This window comes from Bombina bombina, chromosome 3 (assembly GCF_027579735.1).
Source record: "Bombina bombina isolate aBomBom1 chromosome 3, aBomBom1.pri, whole genome shotgun sequence".
In the NCBI taxonomy this organism is placed as follows: domain Eukaryota; kingdom Metazoa; phylum Chordata; class Amphibia; order Anura; family Bombinatoridae; genus Bombina; species Bombina bombina.
In genome coordinates, this window is record NC_069501.1 from 1,140,653,230 (window position 1) to 1,140,678,737 (window position 25,508).

At 39.2% G+C, this 25,508-nt stretch overlaps 1 protein-coding gene across 1 annotated transcript in view; it reads left to right on the forward strand.

Moving 5' to 3' along the window:
• The window catches only part of CRYL1 (crystallin lambda 1), a 582,977-nt gene extending 560,057 nt beyond the window's left edge, over positions 1-22,920 (forward strand). The window contains exon 8 of the mRNA XM_053708526.1: positions 21,401-22,920. Within this exon, the coding sequence (XP_053564501.1) occupies positions 21,401-21,514 (114 nt within the window). The 3' untranslated portion in view covers positions 21,515-22,920. The remainder of the gene's footprint in view (positions 1-21,400) is intronic.
• The last annotated feature ends 2,588 nt before the right edge of the window (positions 22,921-25,508 follow it).

Consider the following 25,508-nt stretch of genomic DNA (forward strand, 5'->3'; position numbering starts at 1 on the left):
AGTCACCACGGTAACATATGGTTTCTCCTATGCAAATATTCCTCCTTAACGTCGGTCGAATGACTGGGGTAGGCGGAGCCTAGGAGGGATCATGTGACCAGCTTTGCTGGGCTCTTTGCCATTTCCTGTTGGGGAGGAGAATATCCCACAAGTAAGGATGACGCCGTGGACCGGACACACCGTTGGAGAAAGCAATTTATCAGGTAAACATAAATTCTGTTTTTTTATAAATATATATGTATATATATATATATATATATATATATATATATATATATATATATATATATATTATAAAGGGTAAGCACTCACTCTCACTTGCAGTTACCAGTCCCAGTAAAAGGGTGTGACATGTTCTTGGATTATATATGTGAGTGTGTGTGTGTGTGTATATATATATATATATATATATATATATATTTATTTATACATAAATTATGGGACTAACTAGAAATTGCATGCATGGCTTTTCAAATCTTAAAACCAAGCGGGAGCACCAGGGTTAAAATTTACTAAGACAATTACATTAAAAAATTATTAAAATCATAAAGACGCTTAGCCAATACACTTGACACTTTTTAGTCCCAGAGTGCTCCTACTAATGTTTGAAGCACATGCAGTTGCAAAGGCTTCAGCACCCTTCTTCTGGGACCTATAGAAACACTGGAGACAGGGCCGTCTTTAATACTGACTGGACCCTGGGCAAACATTTTCTTGGGACCCCCCATGCAATTTTGCTCTCCACCCCAGCATCCCAAAAAAACAACTAAATCATTTTTATTTTTTTTAATTATTAGCTCAGCAGTGGATCATCCACTGCTGGGCTAATCACTTAAAAAAAATAATTAAATAAATTGCAATATATGAAACTGGACCTAAGCAGTACTAATAAGTAAATAAATATATAAATTCCTCCACTGTGGATTCATTTAATATTCTTTTGAATGTGATTCTGGTGTGAGGTTAGCTGGTTAAAGAGATTTAGGACAGCCAACAGGAGCAAAGCAAGTTAAAGACTGAGGAGGAAGCATGGAGGTGCAGACAAATATAAGTTTACTGACTGGAACAGCAGAACTACTATGGGAAGCTGTAAAATCTGAGACAGAGAGAAAACAAAAACTATAAAAATAAACCTTACATTAATGTGTGAAGTATCAGCATGACACTATACATCAGCCACAGCAGCACATGTCACTTCTTTGCTAGGAACAAGTTCCCTCTCACCCTGCACTAGACAATGCTGCATGGGGATGGATGTGTGTGCACTCACTTATTCTTCCCACTGACACCTTTCTACAAAGCACTGTTCCCCTAACAAACTTCAGTTAGTTGAGCTTAGGGCCACAGCAGAAAGAGCAGGGCTAAGGGGACCAGCAGACTGGATGATGTCTGTCCAAGGCTACATGGATAAAGTGTGAGATGAGTCACACAGCCTCAAGACTGAAGAGAGCAGTGTATGCAGCTGCACAGATGCTCAAATCCTCACGTCCTTGCCGCTCCAGCTTTCTGCTGCATGCGCCTACAGTCAACCCTACCCAGAAACAATCCCCACCACCAGAGCAGTGACCTGGTAACAGTGGTAACCCCAGTATGACCTTTTCTGATGCAGTGGGAATGGCTGGATAACGAATTAGGGCTTTGCATTCAGTGCTGCACAGTGCACATCTAAAACAGCACATGGCAATAGCTTGGCATGTCACATGACACCGGCACGGTCTGGCACAGTTTAAAAAAAAATATATATATATAAACAGAGTACTTTTGACTGTGACAGTATTAGGACTGAATGTGTGTGGTCCCCATGTCACATCAGCAGTCTTGTATGAACCATAAAAAAAAACATTATTTTTTTTTAGGACTCTTGGGCCCCTCAACAGAAACTGGGCCCTGGGCATCTGCCCCTTTTGCCCTGTGTTAAAGACGGCCCTGACTGGAGATATTTAGTTAGGTCAAAGCTATAAGAATTAAAGGGACATTGTACACTAGATTTTTCTTTGCATAAATAGTTTGTAGATGATCAATTTATATAGCCCATCTGGGAGTGTTTTTGTAACAATGTATAGTTTTGCCTATTTTTAAATAACATTCAGCTAGATTACGAGTTTTGAGCGCTATAGGGAAATTAATGACCGCCACAAAAGCGGCGTTAATTCACCTCCCTATAGTGCTGCTATTACAAGTTTACAAAAAGCAGGCTTGTGCAGGCGATATGGTGGCGTTGATCTCCATACCGCACCGAAATATAAGCGATGCTTTGACATGCTCATGCACGGTTTCCCCATAGACTTCAATGGGGAGAGCCGGCAAAAAAGAAGCCGAACACCTGCGATTGCGGAAACAAAAGCATTGATGTCTATGGGGAATGAAAAAGGTATGTTTAAACCTAACACCCTAACATAAAAACCATGTCTAAACACCCCTAATCTGCTGCCCCTAACATCGCCGCCACCTACATTGCAGTTATTAACCCCTAATCTGCCCCCCTTAGCATCGTCGCCACCTAAATAAAACTATTAACCCCTAATCTGCCGCCCTTAACATCGCCGCCACCTACATTACAGTTATTAACCCCTAATCTGCTACCCTTAACATCGCTGCCACCTAAATAAAACTATTAACCCCTAATCTGCCGCCCTTAACATCGCCGCCACCTACATTACAGTTATTAACCCCTAATCTGCCGTCCTTAACATCGCCGCCACCTAAATAAAACTATTAACCCCCAATCTTCCTCCCTTAACATCGCTGCCACCTACATTAGTTATTAACCCCTAATCTGCTGCCCCCAATGTCGCAGCCACTAAACTAAAGTTATTAACCCCTAAACCTCTTGCCTCCTACATCACTAACAATACATAAATATATTAACCCCTTAACTAAATAATTCCTATTTAAAACTAAATACAAACTTACCTGTAAAAAAAACCTAAGCTAGCTACAAAATAACTAATATTGTAGCTATCTTAGGTTTTATTTTTATTTCACAGGTAAGTTTGTATTTATTTTAACTAGGTAGACTAGATAGTAAATAGTTATTAACTATTTACTAACTACCTAGTTAAAATAAATACAAATTTACCTGTAAAATAAAACCTAACCTGGTTTACACTAAAACCTAAATAAAAAGAGAGAAGCGCTCAACCTGGGAACAAATAATAGCATAATAGCTTATTCTATGGCTAGTTACCACCCAAGAAGCAGCCTCTTTTTGCTCAACTTGTGCCTTTCACAGAGAAGAACTTTCCTGAAGCATATCAGTCTGATCCTGACTTTACTGCACAGTCCAGCCCCGAAATACCAGGCAATCCCTCTCTGAACGAGAGAAACAGCAAAACCCCAGACGTACATTTCGGCCTATTGTGGACCTCGTCAGTGAGGTGCAGCCATATCCCTCTAGGCACACTAAGCAACGGGTCCACGTCTGGATTCCCGCATCACACTTAGGGAGACTTCCCTAAGTGTCATAATTTGCATAAATAAAAAGAGAGAAGCACTCAACCAGGGAACGAACAATAGCATAATAGCTTGTTCTATGACTAGTTACCACCCAAGAAGCAGCCTCTTTTTGGATCGGATCAGCCAATATAATTTTTTTCCCTTTTAATTCCTATTGGCTGATAGAATTCTATCAGCCAATCAGAATGTAAGGGACGCCATCTTGGATGACGTCACTTAAAGGGAACTTCATTTCCCAGCAACGATCGTAAGAAGAGGATGCTCCGCGACGGATGTCTTGAAGATGGACCCGCTCCGCACCGTCCGGATGAAGACTTCTGCCAGCTTTGATGAAGACTTCTGCCGGCTTCGATGAGGACTTCTGCCCGCTTGGATGAGGATGGATGTCCGGTCTTTGCAAAACTGTAAGTGGATTGTCGGGGGTTAGTGTTAGGTTTTTTTAAGGGTTTATTCGGTGGGTTTTATTTTTAGCTTAGGATTTGGGCACTGTAAAAGAGCTAAATGCCCTTTTATAGGCAATGCCCATCCAAATGCCCTTTTCAGGGCAATGGCTAGCTTAGGTTTATTTAGATAGAGTTTTATTTGGGGGGTTTGGTTGGGTGGGTGGTGGGTTTTGTAATTTGTATTGCCAGGTAAAAGAGAAGATTTCTTTGGGGCAATGCCCCACAAAAGGCCCTTTTAAGGGCTATTGGCAGTTTAGTGTAGGCTATTGGTTTTATTATTTTGGAGGGGCTTTTTTATTTTGATAAGGCTATTAGATTAGGAGTAATTTGTTTTTTATTTTTTTGGTAATTTCGTTTTGTATTTTGTTTAATTTAGTGTTTTTTTTTGTAATTTAGATAATTGTATTTGATTAATTTAATTTATTTGATTTGATTGTAATGGTAGGTTTTAGTGTAAGGCAGGTTAGGTTTTATTTTAAAGGTACATTTGTATTTATTTTAACTAGGTAGTTAGTAAATAGTTAATGACTATTTACTAACTAGTCTACCTAGTTAAAATAAATACAAACTTACCTGTGAAATAAAAATAAAACCTAAGATAGCTACAATATAACTATTAGTAATATTGTAGCTCGCTTAGTTTTTTTTTACAGGTAAGTATGAATTTAGTTTTAAATAGGAATTATTTAGGTAATAATTGTGAGGTTTATTTAGCTTTATTTTAATTATATTTAAGTTAGGGGGTGTTAAGGTTAGGGTTAGACTTATACTTAGGGTTACGTTAGGGTTAGGTTTAGGGGTTAATATATTTATGTAGTGATGTGGAAGGCCAGAGGTTATGGGTTTAATAGTTTAATTTATTATCAGTCGTTGTGGGGGGCTTGCGGTTTAGTGGTTTATAGGTTTATTATTGCGGCGGTGTGGGCGGAAAGCAGATTAGGGGTTAATAATATTTAAGTAGTGTTTGCGATGCGGGAGGGTGGTGATTTAGGGGTTAATAGGTTTATTATAGTGGTGACAATGTCGGGGAGTGGCGGAAGAGGGGTTAATACATTTTAATAGTGACAGCGATGTCCAGAGCGGCAGATTAGGGGTTAATCATTTTTTTTAGTATTTGCGATGCGGGAGGGCCTCGGTTTAGGGGTTAATAGGTAGTTTATGGGTGTTTAGTGTACTTTGTAACACTTTAGTTATGAGTTTTATGCTACAGCTTTGTAGCGTAAAACTCATAACTGCTGAGTTTAGATGGCGATACAGATCTTGTCGGTTATAGGGTGTACCGCTCACTTTTTGGCCTCCCAAGCAAACTCGTAATACCGGCGCTATGGAAGTCCCATTGAAAAAGGAATTTTTTAACAGTGTGGTACTGACGTTGCGTGACGGCCAAAAAGGTGTGCGGTACACCTATACCTACAAGACTTCTAATAACGGTGTTAGGGAAAAAGCAGCATTATGAAGCATAACAATGCTTTTTCACTCATAACGCCAAACTCGTAATCTAGCTGATTATGATTTAGTGGTGAAAATAATTAGTGCCCCCCCACCAGTTCTGACTGAGGTATCTCATGTACCCTCCCTATACATTGTTCCTAGAGTCGCCACTGGAGAGAGGTTATATAGGTATAAATATATGTTTGCGCATAAAAACACCAGATATATGTAGAAATAAATATTTATGAATCAATAGAACAGTTTCTATGTGAAGAACATTGGAATGTGAAAAATTCATATTTTCATGTCTGGTTAGCTCACTTGAAAATATGCAATCTGTTTTCCACACAAGTAGTTTTTTTTTGCTCCATTAACTTTTATTGGGGAATATGCTATCGCACATGCGATATTGTAAGTTTGGCTTTTTACGTGCATTGGGTTTACTTGCAACTTGTAATACGAGTGCAACCCGACACATGCAAAAAACTTACTTCTAGGGCAGTTAACGCTTGAGCGGGAGCGTTTAAAATAGCGTTCTACTTGTAATCTGGCCCTAACTGTGATTTTTGCTATTATAAATCTGTTGCTGATTTCAAACCAACGTGCTTTACTTACTACGTGCCAGCTATCATTTACATTGTAATAACAACTCCATCTATAACACCCACATGATATGATATCTAGAGGTTTTTTATTAAATTGATATGTGCAATATCAACAAAAGTAGACAAAACATTCAAAACAATGGTTCCATGGTCTTTGAGAAAATTTCAGTCTAAAACGTAGATTGTAATACCTTGGATGAATGATTCACACACAAAAATAAATAAAGTTGAGCAGCAGGTTTTAATAATAGCTTTTTTTTTTCTATAATCTGTTAATAATTGGAAATACACTTACTAGGGGCTATAACAGCAACAAAAATAGCAATATAATATCTTGTTCCTCATATCCAGGGTAGGCTCCAGAACGAATGAAATGGGGGAGCATTTTTTTCACGAGGGGGCACGCATTTACAAAGCATGTATGAGAGTCAAAATAAGAGCAAACCTACATATTCTGCAGGAAAGTGTAGCTTCTGGCTGGCTTATCCCCCACTATTAACATTTGGGGGTCAATTTATGAAGCAGCGGATGCTGCTTCCGACACACTCCGCTTCAGTTCTGCCTGAAGCGGAAGTTAAGAAGCAGCGGTCCTAAGACTGCTGCTCCTTAACTCGTCCGCCACCTCTGAGGTGGCGGACAGCAATTAGCCCGATTGGATGCGATCGGGTTGATTGACACCCCTGCTAGCGGCCGATTGGCCACGAATCTGCAGGGGGCGGCATTGCACCAGCAGTTCACCAGAACTGCTGGTGCAATGATAAATGCCGACATGATACGATGGAGAATATGTGCTAAATCACTAGGTAAAAGAATGAAGTCTAAATCCTATGCAGTGCACTAAAAAGAGCCATTAAACTTGAGACCCCCAGTGCAATAGCTCCTTAAAAACAATTTACCCCTTAATCACCATGATCCAAAACCCTTAAACTCATTCTCAAATCTCAATCATGTCCCCTAATCAGCCATGCACCCCAAACCCCCCCAATGCAATTAACCCCTTTGTTTGCAATAGCAGTGAGGATACTAGGTTTTCAGGTACTGGTAATTTTGTAGATTAGATTTAGCTAATACTTAATACAACCTATGTACTGTGAACCTATAAGATCCCAGTGCACTTTTGAGTCGTCGATAGAAGACGGTAGCCATTTATAGACTTATATTTATATGATACAATCATATTCTTATCATGGTCTATTTTTTTAAGAAAATAACGGCTAGATTACGAGTTTTGCGGTAAGCTGAAAAAGCAGCGTTACCAGGTCCTAACGCTGCTTTTTCACTACCGCTGCTATTACGAGTCTTGCAGGTTTAAAGGCACCGCACACTTTTTTGGCCTTACCGCAAACCGACTTACGTAAAGTTCATAAACCCTTTTTTCTATGGGACTTCTATAGCGCCGGTATTACGAGTTTGTACTGGGAGGCCAAAAAGTGAGCGGTACACCCTCTACCTCCAAGATTCGTAACGTATTCTAAAGTCAGTAGTTATGAGTTTTACACTACAATGCCGTAGCATAAAACTCATAACTAAAGTGCTAAAAAGTACACTAACACCCATAAACTACCTATTAACCCCTAAACCAAGGCCCTCCCGCATCGCAAACACTAAAATAAATTTTTTAACCCCTAATCTACCGCTCCGGACATTGCCGCCACTAGAATAAACATATTAACCCCTAAACTGTCGCACTCCTGCCTCACAAACGCTAGTTAAATATTATTAACCTTTAATCTGCCATTCCTAACATCGCCTCCACCTACATTATACTTATTAACCCCTAATCTGCCGCCCCTAACATCACCGCCACCTACATTATACTTATTAACCCCTAATCTGCCGTCCCCAACATTGCCGCCACTAATCTAAATTTATTAGCCCTTTAAACCTAAGTCTAACCCTAGCACCCCCTAACTTAAATATAATTTAAATAAATCTAAATAAAATTACTATCATTACCTAAATAATTCCTATTTAAAACTAAATACTTGCCTATAAAATAAACCCTAAGATAGCTACAATATAACTAATAGTTACATTGTATCTAGCTTAGGGTTTATTTTTATTTTACAGGCAAGTTTGTTTTTATTTTAACTAGGTAGAATAGTTATTAAATAGTTATTAACTATTTAATAACTACCTAGCTAAAATAAATACAAATTTACCTGTAAAATAAAACCTAACCTAAGTTACACTAACACCTAACACTACACTACAATTAAATAAATTCCCTAGATTAAATACAATTAAATAAATTAAATTAAATTAGCTAAATCACACAATAAACAAAATTACAGAAAATAAAAAACAAAGTACAAGATATTTAAACTAATTACACCTAATCTAATAGCCCTACCAAAATAAAAAAAGCCCACCCAAAATAAAAAAAAAACCCTAGCCTAAACTAAACTACCAATAGCCCTTAAAAGGGCCTTTTGCGGGGCATTGCCCCAAAGAAATCAGCTTTTTTACCTGTAAAAAAAAAATACAAACAACCCCCCCCCAACAGTAAAACCCACCACCCACACAACCAACCCCCCAAATAAAAGCCTAACTAAAAAAACCTAAGCTCCCCATTGCCCTGAAAAGGGCATTTGGATGGGCATTGGCCTTAAAAGGGCATTTAGCTCTATTGCAGGCCCAAAGCCCTAACCTAACAAATAAACCCACCCAATTCACCCTTAAAAAAATCCTAACACTAACCCCCGAAGATTCACTTACCGGGAGAAGTCTTCATCCAAGCAGCAAGATGTCCTCAACGAAGCCGGCAGAAGTGGTCCAAAATATATACTTGAATTCATATACAAGTCTATTACAGTTAACTGAAAATACTAAATACAACTCATCATTTTTAATCAATACAAAGCTCCTTTGCTTCATCTTTGGACAATTTATGTACTCAAATAAAACCAGACCTGAAAACTTTCACTACTCGACCAGACTATAAGATCATGTGTTAGTATCAGGCACTAAGATGCATATCTATATTGTCAAGGTTACACAGCCAATTTTTAAACTAGTGTTTAAATCTGTTATCTGCAGTGCATTTCTCGAGCTGCTCCCTAGTATGACTTCGCTGCAATTGCTTTACAAGCTGAATAGTAAAATTATAAATTTTATAAAAAAATGTCACTTAGTTTTACTTTCATTTGATGTCTGACCACTTGTACAAGAAGAAAAAAATGTTATTAAAGATCCCTGGGTTAATGTGGTAATAAAGTTTCCAAGTATTTAATGTGTCAGTAGTAGGAAGTAATTTTTACATAATAAGAGTAAATAAGGCAAGCCATGGTACTAATTACAAGCAGTGATATAGTAAATGACAGTATGCTTTTTTTCCCCAACACCTTCCTGTTATGCTGATTTGGTAATCTAAGATGGCAGCCTTTTGTAAATAGATTTTCTACCACATTAACTTTATCATGTTAGATTCCTTATGACACATATTATTCAGTATTAGAGATTGAACACTAGGTAGTGTTTTCTTATGTATAAAAATACATATCTCAAAAAGTCTGAGACAATTATAAAATGAAGACAGAAGAATTTTTTTATGCATCTGTTGATTTTATAATCCTCCAGCCTATTTGAGGGAAATTAAAATGTAAACTTTATAGGGGTAAATTACAGGAAAAGCCAAAAAAAAGAATATAGATTGAAGTATTTTTTGTACTTTAATTAAACATTCTGTGCTAGATTACGAGTGGCACACTAACAGGTTTTTCTCGACTTTTTGCATGCAACTGAAAAAGCGCATGTATTAAGAGTTGAAAGAAAAAGCGTGTTCTTTATATAAAAAATAATGTACTTTTTATTATTAAATTTGTATTTCTATATATATGTGATAATGTTAATGTAAAATAGATATATATACCTATATGCTGTATCTTTAAGAATAGATATACAGGTATCGGTATCTAAATATGTATTTACAATAAAAGCACATTGTTCTGTATGTGAACTATTAATAACTCCTGTTGGTTAGCGCGCGAGTATAAGTTTAATTTTTTTTTCAGTTTGTGCTCTCTATTGACCTCTATGGGAGAAAACGTTAGCGCAGTTGCGATATTCGAAGTTCAACTTTTTGTGCATGTCAGGTTTTTGCTCTCACGATAAACTTTTTACTTTGAACTTGTAATACGAGTGTAATCCGACTTGTGCGAAAGGCTTCCGTCTAGTGAAGTTACATGGACAAGCGAGACCGCAAAATAGTATTCCCATGTAATCTAGCCCTCTATGAGAGGTTTTCATTTTGTGTAGGGTCCCTTGAACATTGATTTTCTTCTATAAAGGTAAGACGAGTCCACGGATTCATCCATTACTTGTGCGATATTATCCTTCCCTACAGTTAGTGGCAAAGAGCACCACAGCAGAGCTGTCTATATAGCTCCTCCCTTAGCTCCACCCCTCAGTCATTCTCTTTGCCTACTCTAAGTACTAGGAAGGGTAAAGTGAAAGAGGTGATAAAATATTAGTTTTTAATTTCTTCAAGCAAGAGTTTGTTATTTTAAATGGTACCGGTTTGTACTATTTACTCTCAGACAGCAGATGGATGAAGACTGCTGCCTGGAGGATGATGATCTTAGCATTTGTAACTAAGGTCCATTGCTGTTCCCACAGAGGCTGAGGAGTACAGGAAACTTCAGTGTGAGGAACGGTTTCATGCTATGCAGCAATGAGGTATGTTCAGTCATATTTTTTCTGGAGAGACTGTGTATTTCAGAAAGGCTGACATTATACCCAGGAGGGTAAGGGTAAGCAGTAATCCTAGAGCTAAAAGAAGGGCATTACTTAGCTTGCATATGGGGCCAATTACATATATGGTTAACACTGAATGGCAAATGTTTGTGAGCAAACGTTTTTTTGATGGGAGTGCTTTAACGTTTTTTGTGGGCAATAAATGTTTTGGGCAACTTTATTAGGGCACACATGGCTTAACATTTGGGTCTTAGAACCCACATGGCTAGTTATAACCGCTCTGGTGCGGTTCTTTAAGGCTGAGGAAACATCGAGTGAGATGGGCGGGGCCTATTTTCACGCCTCAGATGCGCAGTTAGTTTTGTCAGCAAGCAGTAAGCTCTAATTTCTGAGGGCCCTGGTGTATGTTTTGGGCCAATTCGAAGCTTTTACCCCACACTTTCGATTCCTGATCACGGGTGGAAGGTGAACGTAAAAAAAGAGTTTACTTATCCCTCTCACAACAGTTCCATTCCTGGGAACTCTGATAGATTCGGTGGACATGAAAAATTTTCTGACGGAGGTCAGGAAATCAAAGATTTTATCCATCTGCCGAGCTCTTCATTCCATTCCTCGGCCGTCGGTGGCTCAGTCTATGGAGGTAATCGGTTTAATGGTAGCGGCAATGGACATAGTTCCGTTTGCTCGCTGGCATCTCAGACCACTGTAACTTTGCATGCTCAAACAGTGGAATGGGGATTAGGCAGATTTATCTCCTCAGATAAATCTGGATCAAGAGACCAGAAACTCTCTTCTTTGGTGGTTGTCACAGGATCATCTGTCCAAGGGAATGTGTTTCCGCAGGCCAGCGTGGGTCATAGTGACGACGGACGCCAGACTATTGGGCTGGGGTGCAGTATGGAGTTCCCTGAAAGCTCAGGGTTTGTGGACTCAGGAGGAGGCTCTCCTCCCAATAAATATTCTAGAACTGAGAGCGATATTCAACGCGCTTCAGGCGTGGCCTCAGCTGGCGTCGGCCAGATTCATAAGATTTCAGTCAGATAATATCACGACTGTAGCATATATCAATCATCAGGGGGGAACAAGGAGTTCTCTAGCGATGATAGAGGTTACCAAAATAATTCGATGGGCAGAGACTCACTCTTGCCATCTATCAGCAATCTGTATCCCAGGAGTGGAGAACTGGGAAGCGGATTTTCTAAGTCGCCAGACTTTTCATCCGGGGGAGTGGGAACTCCATCTGGAGGTGTTTGCACAATTGATTCAGCAATGGGGCACACCAGAATTGGATCTGATGGCGTCTCGTCAGAATGCCAAACTTCCTCATTACGGATCCATGTCAAGGGATCCCCAGGCAGTACTGATAGATGCTCTGGCAGTACCCTGGTCGTTCAACCTGGCTTATGTGTTTCCAACATTTCCTCTCCTTCCTCGTTTGATTGCCAGAATCAGACAGGAGAGAGCTTCAGTGATTTTGATAGCACCTGCGTGGCCACGCAGGACTTGGTATGCAGACCTGGTGGACATGTCATCTCTTCCACCATGGACTCTGCCACTGAGACAGGACCTTCTGATTCAAGGTCCGTTCCAGCATCCAAATCTAGCTTCTCTGCCACTGACTGCTTGGAGATTGAACGCTTGATCTTATCCAAGTGGGGTTCTCTGAGTCGGTCATAGATACCTTGATTCAGGCTCGAAAGCCTGTCACCAGGAACATTTATCATAAGATATGACGTAAATATCTTTATTGGTGCGAATCCAAAGGCTACTCATAGAGTAAGATCAGGATTCCTAGGATTTTGTCCTTTCTCCAAGAAGGATTGGAGAAGGGGCTATCAGCTAGTTCCTTAAAGGGACAGATATCTGCTTTATCAATTCTACTGCACAAACATCTGGCAGATGTTCCAGACGTTCAGTCGTTCTGTCAGGCTTTAGTTAGAATCAAGCCTGTGTTTAAATCTGTTGCTCCGCCATGGAGTTTGAATTTATTACTTAAAGTTCTTCAAGGGGTTCCGTTTGAACCTATGCATTCCATAGATATTAAGCTTCTATCTTGGAAACTTCTGTTTTTAGTTGCTATCTCTTCGGCTCGAAGAGTTTCTGAACTATCTGCATTGCAATGCGACTCGCCTTATCTTGTTTTCCATGCTTATAAGGTGGTTCTTCGTACCAAACCTGGATTCCTTCCTAAGGTTGTTTCTAATAAGAATATTAATCAGGAAATTGTTGTTCCTTCTCTGTGTCCTAATCCTTCCTCTAAGAAGGAGCGTCTATTGCACAACTTGGACGTGGTTCGTGCTTTAAAGTTTTACTTGAAAGCGACCAAAGATTTTCGTCAAACATCTTCTTTGTTTGTTGTCTATTCTGGAAAACGTAGAGGTCAAAAAGCTACGACTACCTCTCTTGCCTTTTGGCTAAAAAGCATCATCCGTTTGGCATACGAGACTGCTGGACAGCAGGCTCCTGAAAGAATTACAGCTCACTCTACTGGAGCGGTGGCTTCCACATGGGCTTTTAAGAATGATGCTTCTGTTGAACAGATTTGTAAGGCTGCGACTTGGTCTTCGCTTCATACCTTTTCCAAATTTTACAAATTTGATACCTTTGCTTCTTCGGAGGCTGTTTTTGGGAGAAGCAGTGGGGCCTTCTGTTTAACCATCTGTCTTGTCCCTCCCATTCATCCGTGTCCTGTAGCTTTGGTATTGTATCCCACAAGTAATGGATGAATCCGTGGACTTTTCTTACCTTTATAGAAGAAAACTAAATTTATGCTTACCTGATAAATTGATTTCTTCTATGGTAAGATGAGTCCACGGCCCGCCCTGTCATTTTAAGACAGATTATATTTTTTGATTTAAACTCAGTCACCTCTGCACCTTGTAGTTTCTCCTTTTTCTTCCTGTACCTTCGGTCGAATGACTGGGGGGTGGAGCTAAGGGAGGAGCTATATTGACAGCTCTGCTGTGGTGTTCTTTGCCACTTCCTGTAGGGAAGGATAATATCCCACAAGTAACGGATGAATCCGTGGACTCGTCTTACCATAGAAGAAATCAATTTATCAGGTAAGCATAAATTTAGTTTTTTTTGTCACACTGCACAAAAAAATTAAAAAGGAAATATGACTCAATTCAAAAGGGTTCTGAATTGTCAGGCCAAGCAAAATGGGAAATCTTGTTAGTATATTACAAGCATACATGAAGGAAAATGTATCAAGATTGCAGGCAGACAAGTTCTTAAGTAGAAAACCTGTCCGCTTCCAATATCCATTTGCAGTGCCACATTGTGTGGCAAAATTTGACATTGCTCTCTTGTGCAATGCCCCCCATGCTTTTGCGAACAAGCACATGATGTGAGGATTTGACTCACCACCTCTGATGTGCTGAAGTGGATAAAGAAGCAGTTTCTGATTCTTAGTTTGTGGTTACAGGCATTCTCATGTGAGGCATTACAGGCATTCTCATGTGAGGCATTACAGGCATTCTCATGTGAGGCATTACAGGCATTCACAAGGTAAATCCTCAAAAGCTCAAATGTAACTCAATAAGGGCTAGATTACAAGTGGAGCACTAATTTATCATGCGCCCCCAAATGGGCAAATTTGCCCGTTTGCGGGCAAGCAATAAATAACCAGCCATTACATGTGGCTGGTTATTGCTACGACGAGCTTGCGGTAGCAATTAGCGCTCACAAAATTAACCAGAGATCAGATCTCTGATCAATTTTATAAATGTCCGCCAAATGCCCCAAAAATAAAGTGTCATATATTTTATTAAAAAATAAGGATAGTAACATATTTATATTTTAATAAAATAACTTCAAAAAGCAGTTTTTAGGGGTTTAAAGCTGACGTGTATGGGGTGTTAAAAAAAGAAGCTACATTGCGGTCTATGGGAACTGTGTTTTCCCTGTAACTATATATGTATATGCATTTATTCATATATATTTATGTGTTAATATGTGTATAAATATATATTTACAATTTGCTGCCATCGATGTGCAACTTACCCCCTTCACTTCGCTAGGTTCTGATGCTGTCTCTGACGGCATGAGAACAAGGCTCCCATTGGAGCCTATGGAAGCGTGCTTTTGTGAACGCAATGCTTCCCAGCAATGTGAACGCAAGCTTGCGTTCATTTGCATTGCGCTCAACTTGTAATACCAGCGCAAATTAGCGTGTGCTGGTATTACTCAGTGGATCACTAATATCGCTTTTGTGAAAACGATAATTACCGCTCAACTTGTAATCTGGCCCAAAATATGGTCTGATCTCTATTTGGTCCATTGAGCAAGAATAAGATAAATCAATAGCTATCATCTCCATATGACTAAAATATTCACTAATTATAAAGCATTAATTAAGATGTGTTCTAACTGCCATGAGAGTACATTGTTATCACCTATATAAGACTACAAGTTAAAGGGACAGTTTACTTGAAAATTGTTATTGTTTAAAAAGATAGATAATCCCTTTATTACCCATTCCCCAGTTTTGCATAACCAACACAGTTATATCAATATACTTTTTACCTCTATGATTGCCTATTCTCCAGTTTGGCATAGTCAACACTGTTACATTAATATTCTTTTTACCTCTATGATTGACTATATCTAAGCCCATGCAGACTGCCCCTTATCTCATTGCTTTTTACAATCTTGCATTTTAGCCAACCAGTTCTGAATCTTGCATTACCATTATCACTTACCATGCAAGCAAGCACAATGTTATCTATATGGCACACATGAACTAGCACTGTTTTGCTGTTGTGCAAGATTTAAAAAGCTAATAAAAAGCACTGAGATAAGGTGCATCCAGCAGGGGAACAGAAACAGGCAAACATAGAGGTTATAAAGTGTATTAATATAACAATGTTGGTTATACAACGCTGGAGAATGGGTTGTAAAGGCATAACCTAACTTTTTAAACAATAATAAGATCAAGTAGACTTTCCCTTTAACTTGTATTATGTTTGTTTTTCCAGTTTTGTCATGGCTTCTGGTTGTAAGAACAGTTAGATTTTATTATTAGACAATGTATTACTATGGCCAATATTATTTCCCTCTCATGGATTAAATATATGACTAATCAACTTTCTTTTTAAAGATACGATGAGTCCACGGATTTCATCCTTACTTGTGGGATATCGCCTCCTGGTCAGCAGGAGGAGGCAAAGATCACCACAGCAGAGCTGTATATATAGCTCCTCCCTTCCCTCCCACTCCAGTCATTCTCTTTGCCTGTGTTAGTGATAGGAAGAGGTAAAGTGAGGTGTTAGTTTAGATTCTTCAATCAAGAGTTTATTATTTTTAAAATGGTACCAGTGAGTGCTATTTTACTATAGGGTGTAGCTGTATTCCTTGTCAGTCTCTAGAGTAGAGCTACAGGTGGCTTTAGAGCAATGGGAACTGGTGGAACTTAACCCTCACTGCACCTCCCATATTAGTGCTGCCCTTCAGATGGTGATGGTCTTAGCAGATATTAACTAAGGCCCTTCTGTGTCCACAGAGCTGCAGGAGGGAGCAGACCTCTTGATCCTGTGAGACTGATCATGCTGTTGCTCAGCACAGAGGTAAGTGCAGTCTTTTACTTTCTGGGACACTTGCTATCTCAGAAATGGCTGTATACTTTTGATCTGTTGGGGAACAAGGGCTCTCTGGGTAGGGCTTTTCTCTGTAACAGTGTGTGGGAGTTTTCAAGGGGCCATGTCAACCAACACAAGGGTGCTGTTTACGTTATGTCAAATGTTAAGAGCTATAATTTATTTGGCCTAATGTATGATAACAGGACTGTATATTATACCGGAGGGCTTGTTATAGGTCACTGCTTAATGTGCTTATACGAATTGATGCTGGGGGTATGTTACCGGAGTCTTGCTATAAGACTCCGGTTTACGGCTGTGTTTTTGTCTCATGGTCCGGTCTTTTTGAGACTACTTTCAGCGATGGCCGATGCAATGCCTACGATGGGCGGGGCTTACTATGGCACGCTTGCCTTCGTTGCTGCGCAGAGTTTATTCATTCCGGAAGTCCCGGCTGCTGGAACACATTGCGAGTAACGCCACGACCGCATGGTTGAAAGTTAAGCAGGCTGTCTTGGGGGTTTGTGGGCTACATCCCGGATTAGTTCCTAAGTGTGGTCAGAGGACCGTGGGGGCAGGTAGGCGCCTCAGCAGAGCTATTGAGGTGAGGTGCTGCTTAGGTTATAATTCATCCTAATGGTACTGATATTGTTAACTTTTCTCAGTGCAACTGACATATTGTTAATACTTTCTTATTTTTAAAGGCACAGTATCTAGTCAGGTTTAAAGTATTCTGACAGATTTTTAGTCTGTGCTGATATTTCTATACTGTTTGGCTATAAATTGAAAACCTATAATTTAAAGACCAAAGTGTTTCTTGCTTTCTATTGTCATGGATTCAGATGATATCCAGACTGTAACGTGTTCTATGTGTTTGAATGCCACTGTGGAACCTCCTGCTCCTTTTTATCCCTCATGCATTGAGAGGGCCTTACATTATAGAGACCACGTTTTTTTTGACAAATCTTTGCCTAAGGCGGATGCTTCTCAAGAGTCTACAGATGAGATGCAGAGTATGCCGCAGCTTTCTCCCCAAGCGTCACAGCCCGCTCAAGCGGGACCTTGTATTTCACCAGTTTCTGCAGCATTTACGTTAAAAGACATAGCTGCAGTGATGTCCTCTACACTTTCTGATGCGTTATCTAATTTTCCCATATCGCACGGCAAATGTTCAAGACAGGACAACTATGTAGTCAATTCAGCCTCTGATACTATGTTGGTTATTGCGGAAGTACCCTCCTGGGGTTCTGAGTTGGAGGGTACAGAGGTACTCTCCGAAGGTGAACTTTCTGAATTAAGGAGTGCTTTACCTTTGACTGATTCTGATGTAGTATCTTTCAGGTTTAAGCTTGAGCACCTCCGTTTATTACTGAGGGAGGTGTTGGTTACTCTGGATGATTGTGACTCAATAGTGGTCCCTCCAGAGAAATTGAGTAAGTTGGACAGATACTTGGAAGTTCCATCTTATTCGGATGTCTTTCCAGTCCCAAAGAGGTCTTCAGAGATTATTGCAAAAGAATGGAAGAGACCAGGTATTCCCTTCTCTCCTTCTCCCGTTTTTAAAAAAATGTACCCTATAGCCAACGCTATTAGAGATTCTTGGCAGACGGTCCCTAAAGTTGAGGGTGCTGTTTCTACTATGGCCAAGCGTACTACTATTCCTATTGAGGATAGTTGTGTGTTTAAGGACCCTATGGATAAGAAATTGGAGGGTCTCCTTAAGAAAATTTACGTTCATCAAGGATTCCTATTGCAACCTGCGTCTTGCATTGTCACAGTCACCAGTGCGGTCGCTTATTGGTTTGATGCTCTGGAAGAGTCTCTTAAGACTGAGACTCTTTTGGAAGAGATACAGGATCAGATTAAAGCTCTTAAGTTAGCTAATTTGTTTATTACGGATGCTTCTCTGCAGATTACTAAATTGGCGGCTAAGAGTTCGGGCTTTGCCATCTTAGCACGCAGGGCTTTATGGTTAAAGTCTTGGTCTGCGGATGTGTCATCCAAGTCTAAGCTTTTGGCTATTCCTTACAAGGGGAAGACCCTGTTTGGGCCTGACTTGAAGGAAATTATTTCTGACATCACGGGAGGTAAGGGTCATCTCCTCCCACAGGATAAAAAATCCAAACAGAGAGGTCGACAGAGTATTTTTGTTCCTTTCGGAATTTCAAGGGAGTTCCCTCTTCCTCTAAACAGGAAGGGAACTTTTCACAACCCAAGTCCACTTGGAGACCCAATCAGTCTTGGAACAAGGGTAAACAATCCAAGAAGCCTGCTGCTGCTTCCAAGTCAGCATGAAGGGTCGTCCCCCGATCTCTCTTCGTCCAGGCTTGGATGAGAGATGTTCAGGATCCCTGGACACTGGAAATTGTGTCTCAGGGATATCAGTTGGAGTTCAGAAATTCTTCCCCCAGAGGAAGGTTTCTTCATTCTCGATTATCTGCAGACCAGATAAAAAGAGAGGCGTTCTTACGTTGTGTAGGAGACTTCTTTTCCATGGGAGTAATATGTCCCGTCTCAATACAGGAACAGGGACAAGGGTTTTATTCAAATCTGTTTGTAGTTCCCAAAAAGGAGGGAACGTTCCAACCTATTTTAGACCTCAAAAGTCTGAACAAGTTTCTCAGAGTCCCATCCTTCAAGATGGAAACTATTCGTACCATTCTTCCATTGATCCAGGAGGGTCAATTTATGACTACCATGGATCTAAAGGATGCATATCTTCATGTTCCTATCCACAGAGATCATCACAAGTTCCTGAGGTTTGCCTTTCTGGACAAACATTTTCAGTTCGTGGCTCTTCCTTTCGGTCTGGCCACAGCACCCAGGTTCTGGGGTCCCTGCTGGCGTTTCTAAGACCACTGGGCATTGCGGTGACGCCGTATCTGGACGATATTCTGATCAATATTCTAGAGTTGAGAGCGATATTCAATGCGCTTCAGGCTTGGCCTCAGTTGGCTTCAGCCCGATTCATCAGATTTCAGTCGGACAACATAACGACTGTAGCTTACATCAATTATCAGGGAGGAACAAAGAGTTCCTTAGCGATGACAGAAGTAGCCAAGATAATACAGTGGGTGGAGTCTCACTCTTGCCATCTGTCAGCAATCCACATCTCAGCGGTGAAAAACTGGGAAGCGGATTTTCTGAGCAGACAGACATTTAACCCGGGAGAATAGGAACTCCATCTGGAGGTATTTTCAAACCTGATTCTCAGATGGGGCAGGCCGGAGTTGGATCTCATGGCATCTCGTCAGAATGCCAAGCTTCCGAGATACAGGTCCAGGGATCCCCAGGCCGAGCTGATAGATGCCTTGGTCTTTCTGCCTAGCTTATGTATTTCCTCCATTTGCTCTCCTTCCCCGGGTGATTACTCGAGTCAAGCAGGAGAGGGCATCAGTGATCCTCATCGCCCCTGCGTGGCCTCGCAGGATTTGGTATGCCGTTCTGGTGGACATGTCATCTCAGCCACCGTGGAAGCTCCCATTGAGGAAAGATCTTCTCATTCAGGGACCCTTCCATCATCTGAATCTAGTTTCTCTGCAGCTGACTGCTTGGAGATTGAACACTTAATTTTATCTAAGCGAGGGTTTTCTTATTCGGTCATAGATACCTTGATTCAGGCACGTAAGCTTGTTACTAGGAAGATTTACCATAAGATATGGCGTAAATATCTTTATTGGTGCGAATCCAAGGGCTACTCATGGAGTGGGTTAGGATTCCCAGGATTTTGTCTTTTCTCCAAGAAGGATTGGAGAAAGCGTTGTCAGCAAGTTCCTTAAAAGGACAGATTTCTGCTTTGTCTATTTTGTTACACAAGCGTCTGGCTGATGTTCCAGATGTCCAATCTTTTTGTCAGGCTCTGACTAGAATCAGGCCTGTGTTTAGACCTATTTCTCCTCCTTGGAGTTTGAATTTAGTTCTTAAAGCTCTTCAAGGGGTTCTGTTTGAACCTATGCATTCCATAGATATCAAGTTATTATCTTAGAAAGTTTTATTTTTGGTTGCTATTTCTTCTGCTCGAAGAGTATCTGAGCTTTCAGCATTGCAATGTGATTCTCCTTATCTTATTTTCCATTCGGATAAGGTGGTGTTGAGAACCAAACCTGGTTTTCTTCCTAAGGTTGTTTCAAATAAGAATATTAATCAGGAAATTGTTGTTCCTTCCTTGTGTCCTAATCTTTCTTCTAAGAAGGAGCGTCTGTTACATAATTTGGACGTGGTCCGTGCTTTGAAGTTCTACTTACAGGCGACTAAGGATTTTCGCCAATCGTCTTCATTATTTGTTGTTTTTTCTGGGACACGTAGGGGTCAGAAAGCTACGGCTACCTCTCTTTCGTTTTGGCTGAAGAGTATCATCCGCTTTGCATATGAGACTGCTGGACAGCAGCCTCCTGAACGAATTACGGCTCATTCCACTAGGGCTGTGGCTTCCTCATGGACATTCAAAAATGATGCTTCTGTTGAACAGATTTGCAAGGCTGCAACTTGGTCGTCTCTTCACACTTTTTCCAAATTTTACAAATTTGATACCTTTGCCTCATCTGAGGCTGTTTTTGGGAGGAAAGTTCTTCAAGCAGTGGTGCCTTCCGTTTAGGTTCCCTGTCTTGTCCCTCCCTTTTCATCCGTGTAGCTTTGGTATTGTATCCCACAAGTAAGGATGAAATTTGTGGACTCATCGTATCTTTAAAAAGAAAAGGAAATTTATGCTTACCTGATAAATTTGTTTCTTTTAAGATATGATGAGTCCACGGCCCACCCTGTTTTATGAGACAGGTCTTATTTTTGTTAAACTTCAGTCACCTCTGCACCTTGGCTTTTCCTTTCTCTTTCTAACTTCAGTCGAATGACTGGAGTGGGAGGGAAGGGAGGAGCTATATATACAGCTCTGCTGTGGTGCTCTTTGCCTCCTCCTACTGACCAGGAGGCGATATCCCACAAGTAAGGATGAAATCCGTGGACTCATCGTATCTAAAAAGAAACAAATTTATCAGGTAAGCATAAATTTCCTTTTTTTCTTGTGCTCTAAGATAAAATATTGTGAAATAATAATGTGTGTCAATGTCTATCATATCTTGTAAAACCAGTAAGTACGATAATTTGTTGGAGTTTTGAGGCAACTTTATAGAAATGTATTGCACGCACAATTTGCAAATTTATGTTGACTAATTCATGCAAATGTTCTGTGTCATTCAAGGCACTATGGGAAGATAAACCTAATCAAAAGGATCAGCTGAAGGCAAGGAGAGAATGGAGGGACACTTGTCTGAGTCATCTGGCGAAGCTTAAAAATCAAATGAAGAAACACTAAATAAGCTTTTTTTTTCCTGTGATGAGTCGTCGTAGGAACTGATTAATTTGACCTACTTAAGAAGCATTGCATCACATTATAGAGCTGTGCTGGGCAGCATACGTGCTGTATTTTTATATCCCAATAATTATCAATTGTATATGAAGTAAAAATGATTTTTTTAAAAAGTGATGGAATTTACAAAAAAAGATGTAGAAAATATTTGTAGAAAATATAATCTTGGCTTTATAATCTAATCAAGCAATAGAATTGGTGAGATGTTATTTAACTGTTATAAGGCAGAGCTTGATTTTAATAGTTAAAGGGATATGGAACCCAATTTTTTTCTTTCATGATTTAGATAGAGCAGGCAATTTCAAGCAACTTTCTAATTTACTCCTATTATCAATTTTTCTTTGTTCTCTTTATTTGAAAAGCAGGAATGTACGCTTAGGAGCCGGCCCATTTTTAGTTCAGAACCTGGGTAACGCTTGCTGATTGGTGGCTAAATGTAGCCACCAATCAGCAAGCACTACCCAGGGTGCTAAACCAAAGCCTGCTCCTACGCTTACATTCCTGCTTTTTCAAATAAAGATACCAAGAGAATGAAGAAAATTGATTATATTAGTAAATTAGAAAGTTTATTAAAAATTGCATGCTCCATCTGAATCATGAAAGAAAAGAATTGGGTTCCATATCCCTTAAGGAAAGTTCATCCAAAATAATGACTTGTAGTAAAATATCCGAAGTAGCATATTATACTTAAAAAAATCAGTCCTGCATCTTTATTTTTGTTAAAATATATAAATATATTAAATGATAGAATGACAAGAACAACAAGCTTGTGTACATGGGTCGCCATCCCTTTATCCACGTATGCACATTATTGTTTAAATAACTGGTGCACTGAGGGAATGTCGGAGGGCGATGATGTCATGTGAGATGTTTTTGTATTGCCTGTATGTGAACACCAGCCATGAAATTCAGAGTGGGCTTACATAGCTACAGGGGAAAAGTATGTAGGCAAGTATAACACTATATACTACCAGCTAAGTCATTTGAAACATTGGCCTAGAAAAAATTTTTTTGTGAAACTAGTATCTCTCATCAAAAAAAATAATAATTTGTGAAACTATTATCTCTCATCAAAAAAAATAATAATTTGTGAAACTATTATCTCTCATCAAAAAAAATAATAATTTGTGAAACTATTATCTCTCATCAAAAAAAATAATAATTTGTGTAACTATTATCTCTCATCAAAAAAAATAATAATTTGTGAAACTATTATCTCTCATCAAAAAAATAATAATTTGTGAAACTATTATCTCTCATAAAAAAAAAAATTTGTGAAACTATTATCTCTCATAAAGAAAATTGTGAAACTATTATCTCAACAAAAAAAATAAAAAAAATAGTAAAACTAATATCTTCCCAAAATATCATAAGTTGAATATTGTGCAGTCCAAAGAGTTTTGTACCTGCTCCTCGTCAGATTCACAAGTTGCAAGTGACTCTCCATTATAATCAAAGAAGCAGCATCTATCTTGTTATTGTCTTGTTATTTGTGTATAGAACAAGCTCATATTGCATCTTAAAAAGATGGGAATCATCCATGATACAACAGTCAACTTTAACATATACACTAAAGAAAACTTGGAAAAAGTATAACAAAAAAGGACAAAAAAAAATTGAGACAACCTCAACCGATCAGCTTTATATAAGACTGTACGACCAAGACAAGAGATACGTCACGCAGAGCATTTATGAATTCCACATGTTTGACATAAGAGTAGATGAAAAAGCACAACCATGTCCTTAGGACAACCTAGAATACCCACAGTCAGCCCCTCATTCCATCCAGCAAGACTTATTTTTCTATATTAAAGACGTGAATATTTTACACTTACCAACATTTACACTTTCAAGTCTATTTCCAAAGTTATTTTTTATTCAGTAAGCAATAAGTTTGCATTTTATGTGTCAGATTTTATGTATTGAGCATTTTTAACGCAACTGTAGATGTTAATGGCAGGAACCAATTTGTAAAAAAAATATAGGGGAAGTGATGTTCAAAGAATTTCAACCATAATGTCGGCATAAACTCGCCTTCACAATCAGGCCGCTCTTAAGTATCTATGAATCAACACATTGTTTTCTTCTGACAAGTCATGTGCACTTATAATATTTTGTCCTCTGTTTTCAGTTTTAAAATCTACAGCATTATTTATATAGCAAATCAGAAGTGTGTTGACAAGATGTAACTACTGTTTAATATGTCAGCAGTGGACAAAGAAGGAAATGGCAAATTCACAGACTCAGAAATAGCACTGACTAAGGGCCGGATGATTAAAAACTCACCGGCATGGAAAGAAATCTTGCAAAATCTTTGGGGAGTTTTTTGAGCATTAAGTTACAATTTATCTGTCTTTCCTTCACTGACAGAACCGATGGTGAGATAAAGTGTTCTAAAACTAACATTTGCCTTTCTAAATTTTTTTGAGGGACCTCACAGTATTGATTAGACTCCTTACCTAATATCACCAGACAGGAGAGGTTTATATAATTGGGCTCTAAGTTAGAGCAGTTTTGGCAAGCACTGAAAATGGCTTCCCAACACTGCCACCATTTTACCAATTAGAACAAAAATATTAAAAAAAAATATGTTCTTTATTTCAAAGAAACATCTTCTGAATTAATTTGTGTTTATTTTCGGTTAACGTTTACATTTCAAAATTAGAAGCATTTATGAAACATTGTGCTGTCATATAAGTTTACATTTTTCTTTTTCAATGTTGGGCATGAAACGGTTAATGAACATGTGTTATTAGCTTATTATACTTTTTAATGTGGCCCATCATTTCACCCGATTGGCACACAACAAGAGCCAATTAAGGTTCCAAGTAATTGATGGGGTCTCCCCCTTACGGAGGGGAGGTGACAGACAGAAAATACTATTCCGTAAGGAGGCACTATGGATTAAAAAATTGGATACCATGGTCCCTAGAGGTCTCAATAGAGACATTTCCTGGGGAAATTTCATCTGAGATTTTTAATAGTTCTTAATTGGCGAATTTCCTTCTCTGAATATGTCCTCTCTAAAAGATGAAAAACTGAAGAGAAGTAGGAAAGGGTATGAAGAATTGCGATGCTTTGGACATGACATTCCAACAATACACAGGGTATAGAGCCATGATAGAGGTTCAAATCAATTATAACTTGTGGACACTTAGATCCAATAACGGTAGTCCTGCGATATCTACGTAGGATGTATGGGATCTAGTTTTCTTTGGATAGAATTAACCATCTATCCTATAAATACGTTGAAGCAGAATTGATGACATAAGGGCAGTTCCTTCTGTAGGACTCATTTGTTATAGAAATTAGAATTGCGAGAAACAACTTAGAATAGGGTAGGTAAGGGCTCTTTGAGACCCTTGGGATAGGCTTTGTCTGAGCCGATTAATTGATTCTTTGGATAGAAAGATGCAACAATGCACATGGTCCGGATATACACTAACTCGAGTAGTTTCTTTTATATGATTCATTTGTTAGAAATATCACATTTGTGAGAATAAGCATGCGTTGCCTTAACCGACTGCATATAGTCTCCCTAATGTTTCACACAAATAGGATATCCCGTGACGGGACCCCCGGTAAATATGAAATATTAACTTATACTGATTAAACACGCTGTGCGCGGAATACTGATGAGAGGGAATGTTTCGTGTAAGGTACGTTGATTGATGGCAAATATAGAGCTACAATTGAAAATTGCCGCGGATGCCTCTATATACATACATTTATAATCCCCTGAACAGAGATAGTACAGCGGTTTGATCTTGAAGGTGTCATATATTGACATATTTTCACTGGGGAGTAATGTGGAGCACATTTAGTACCTGATCGGTAGCGATCACCAGCTATTTGTGAGTCTTAGATTCATTCGTTTTCTATCTCAGCAATGCTTTCACAAACACGAATGTAGAATGTGACGTTAGAGTGGGGGTGTGTA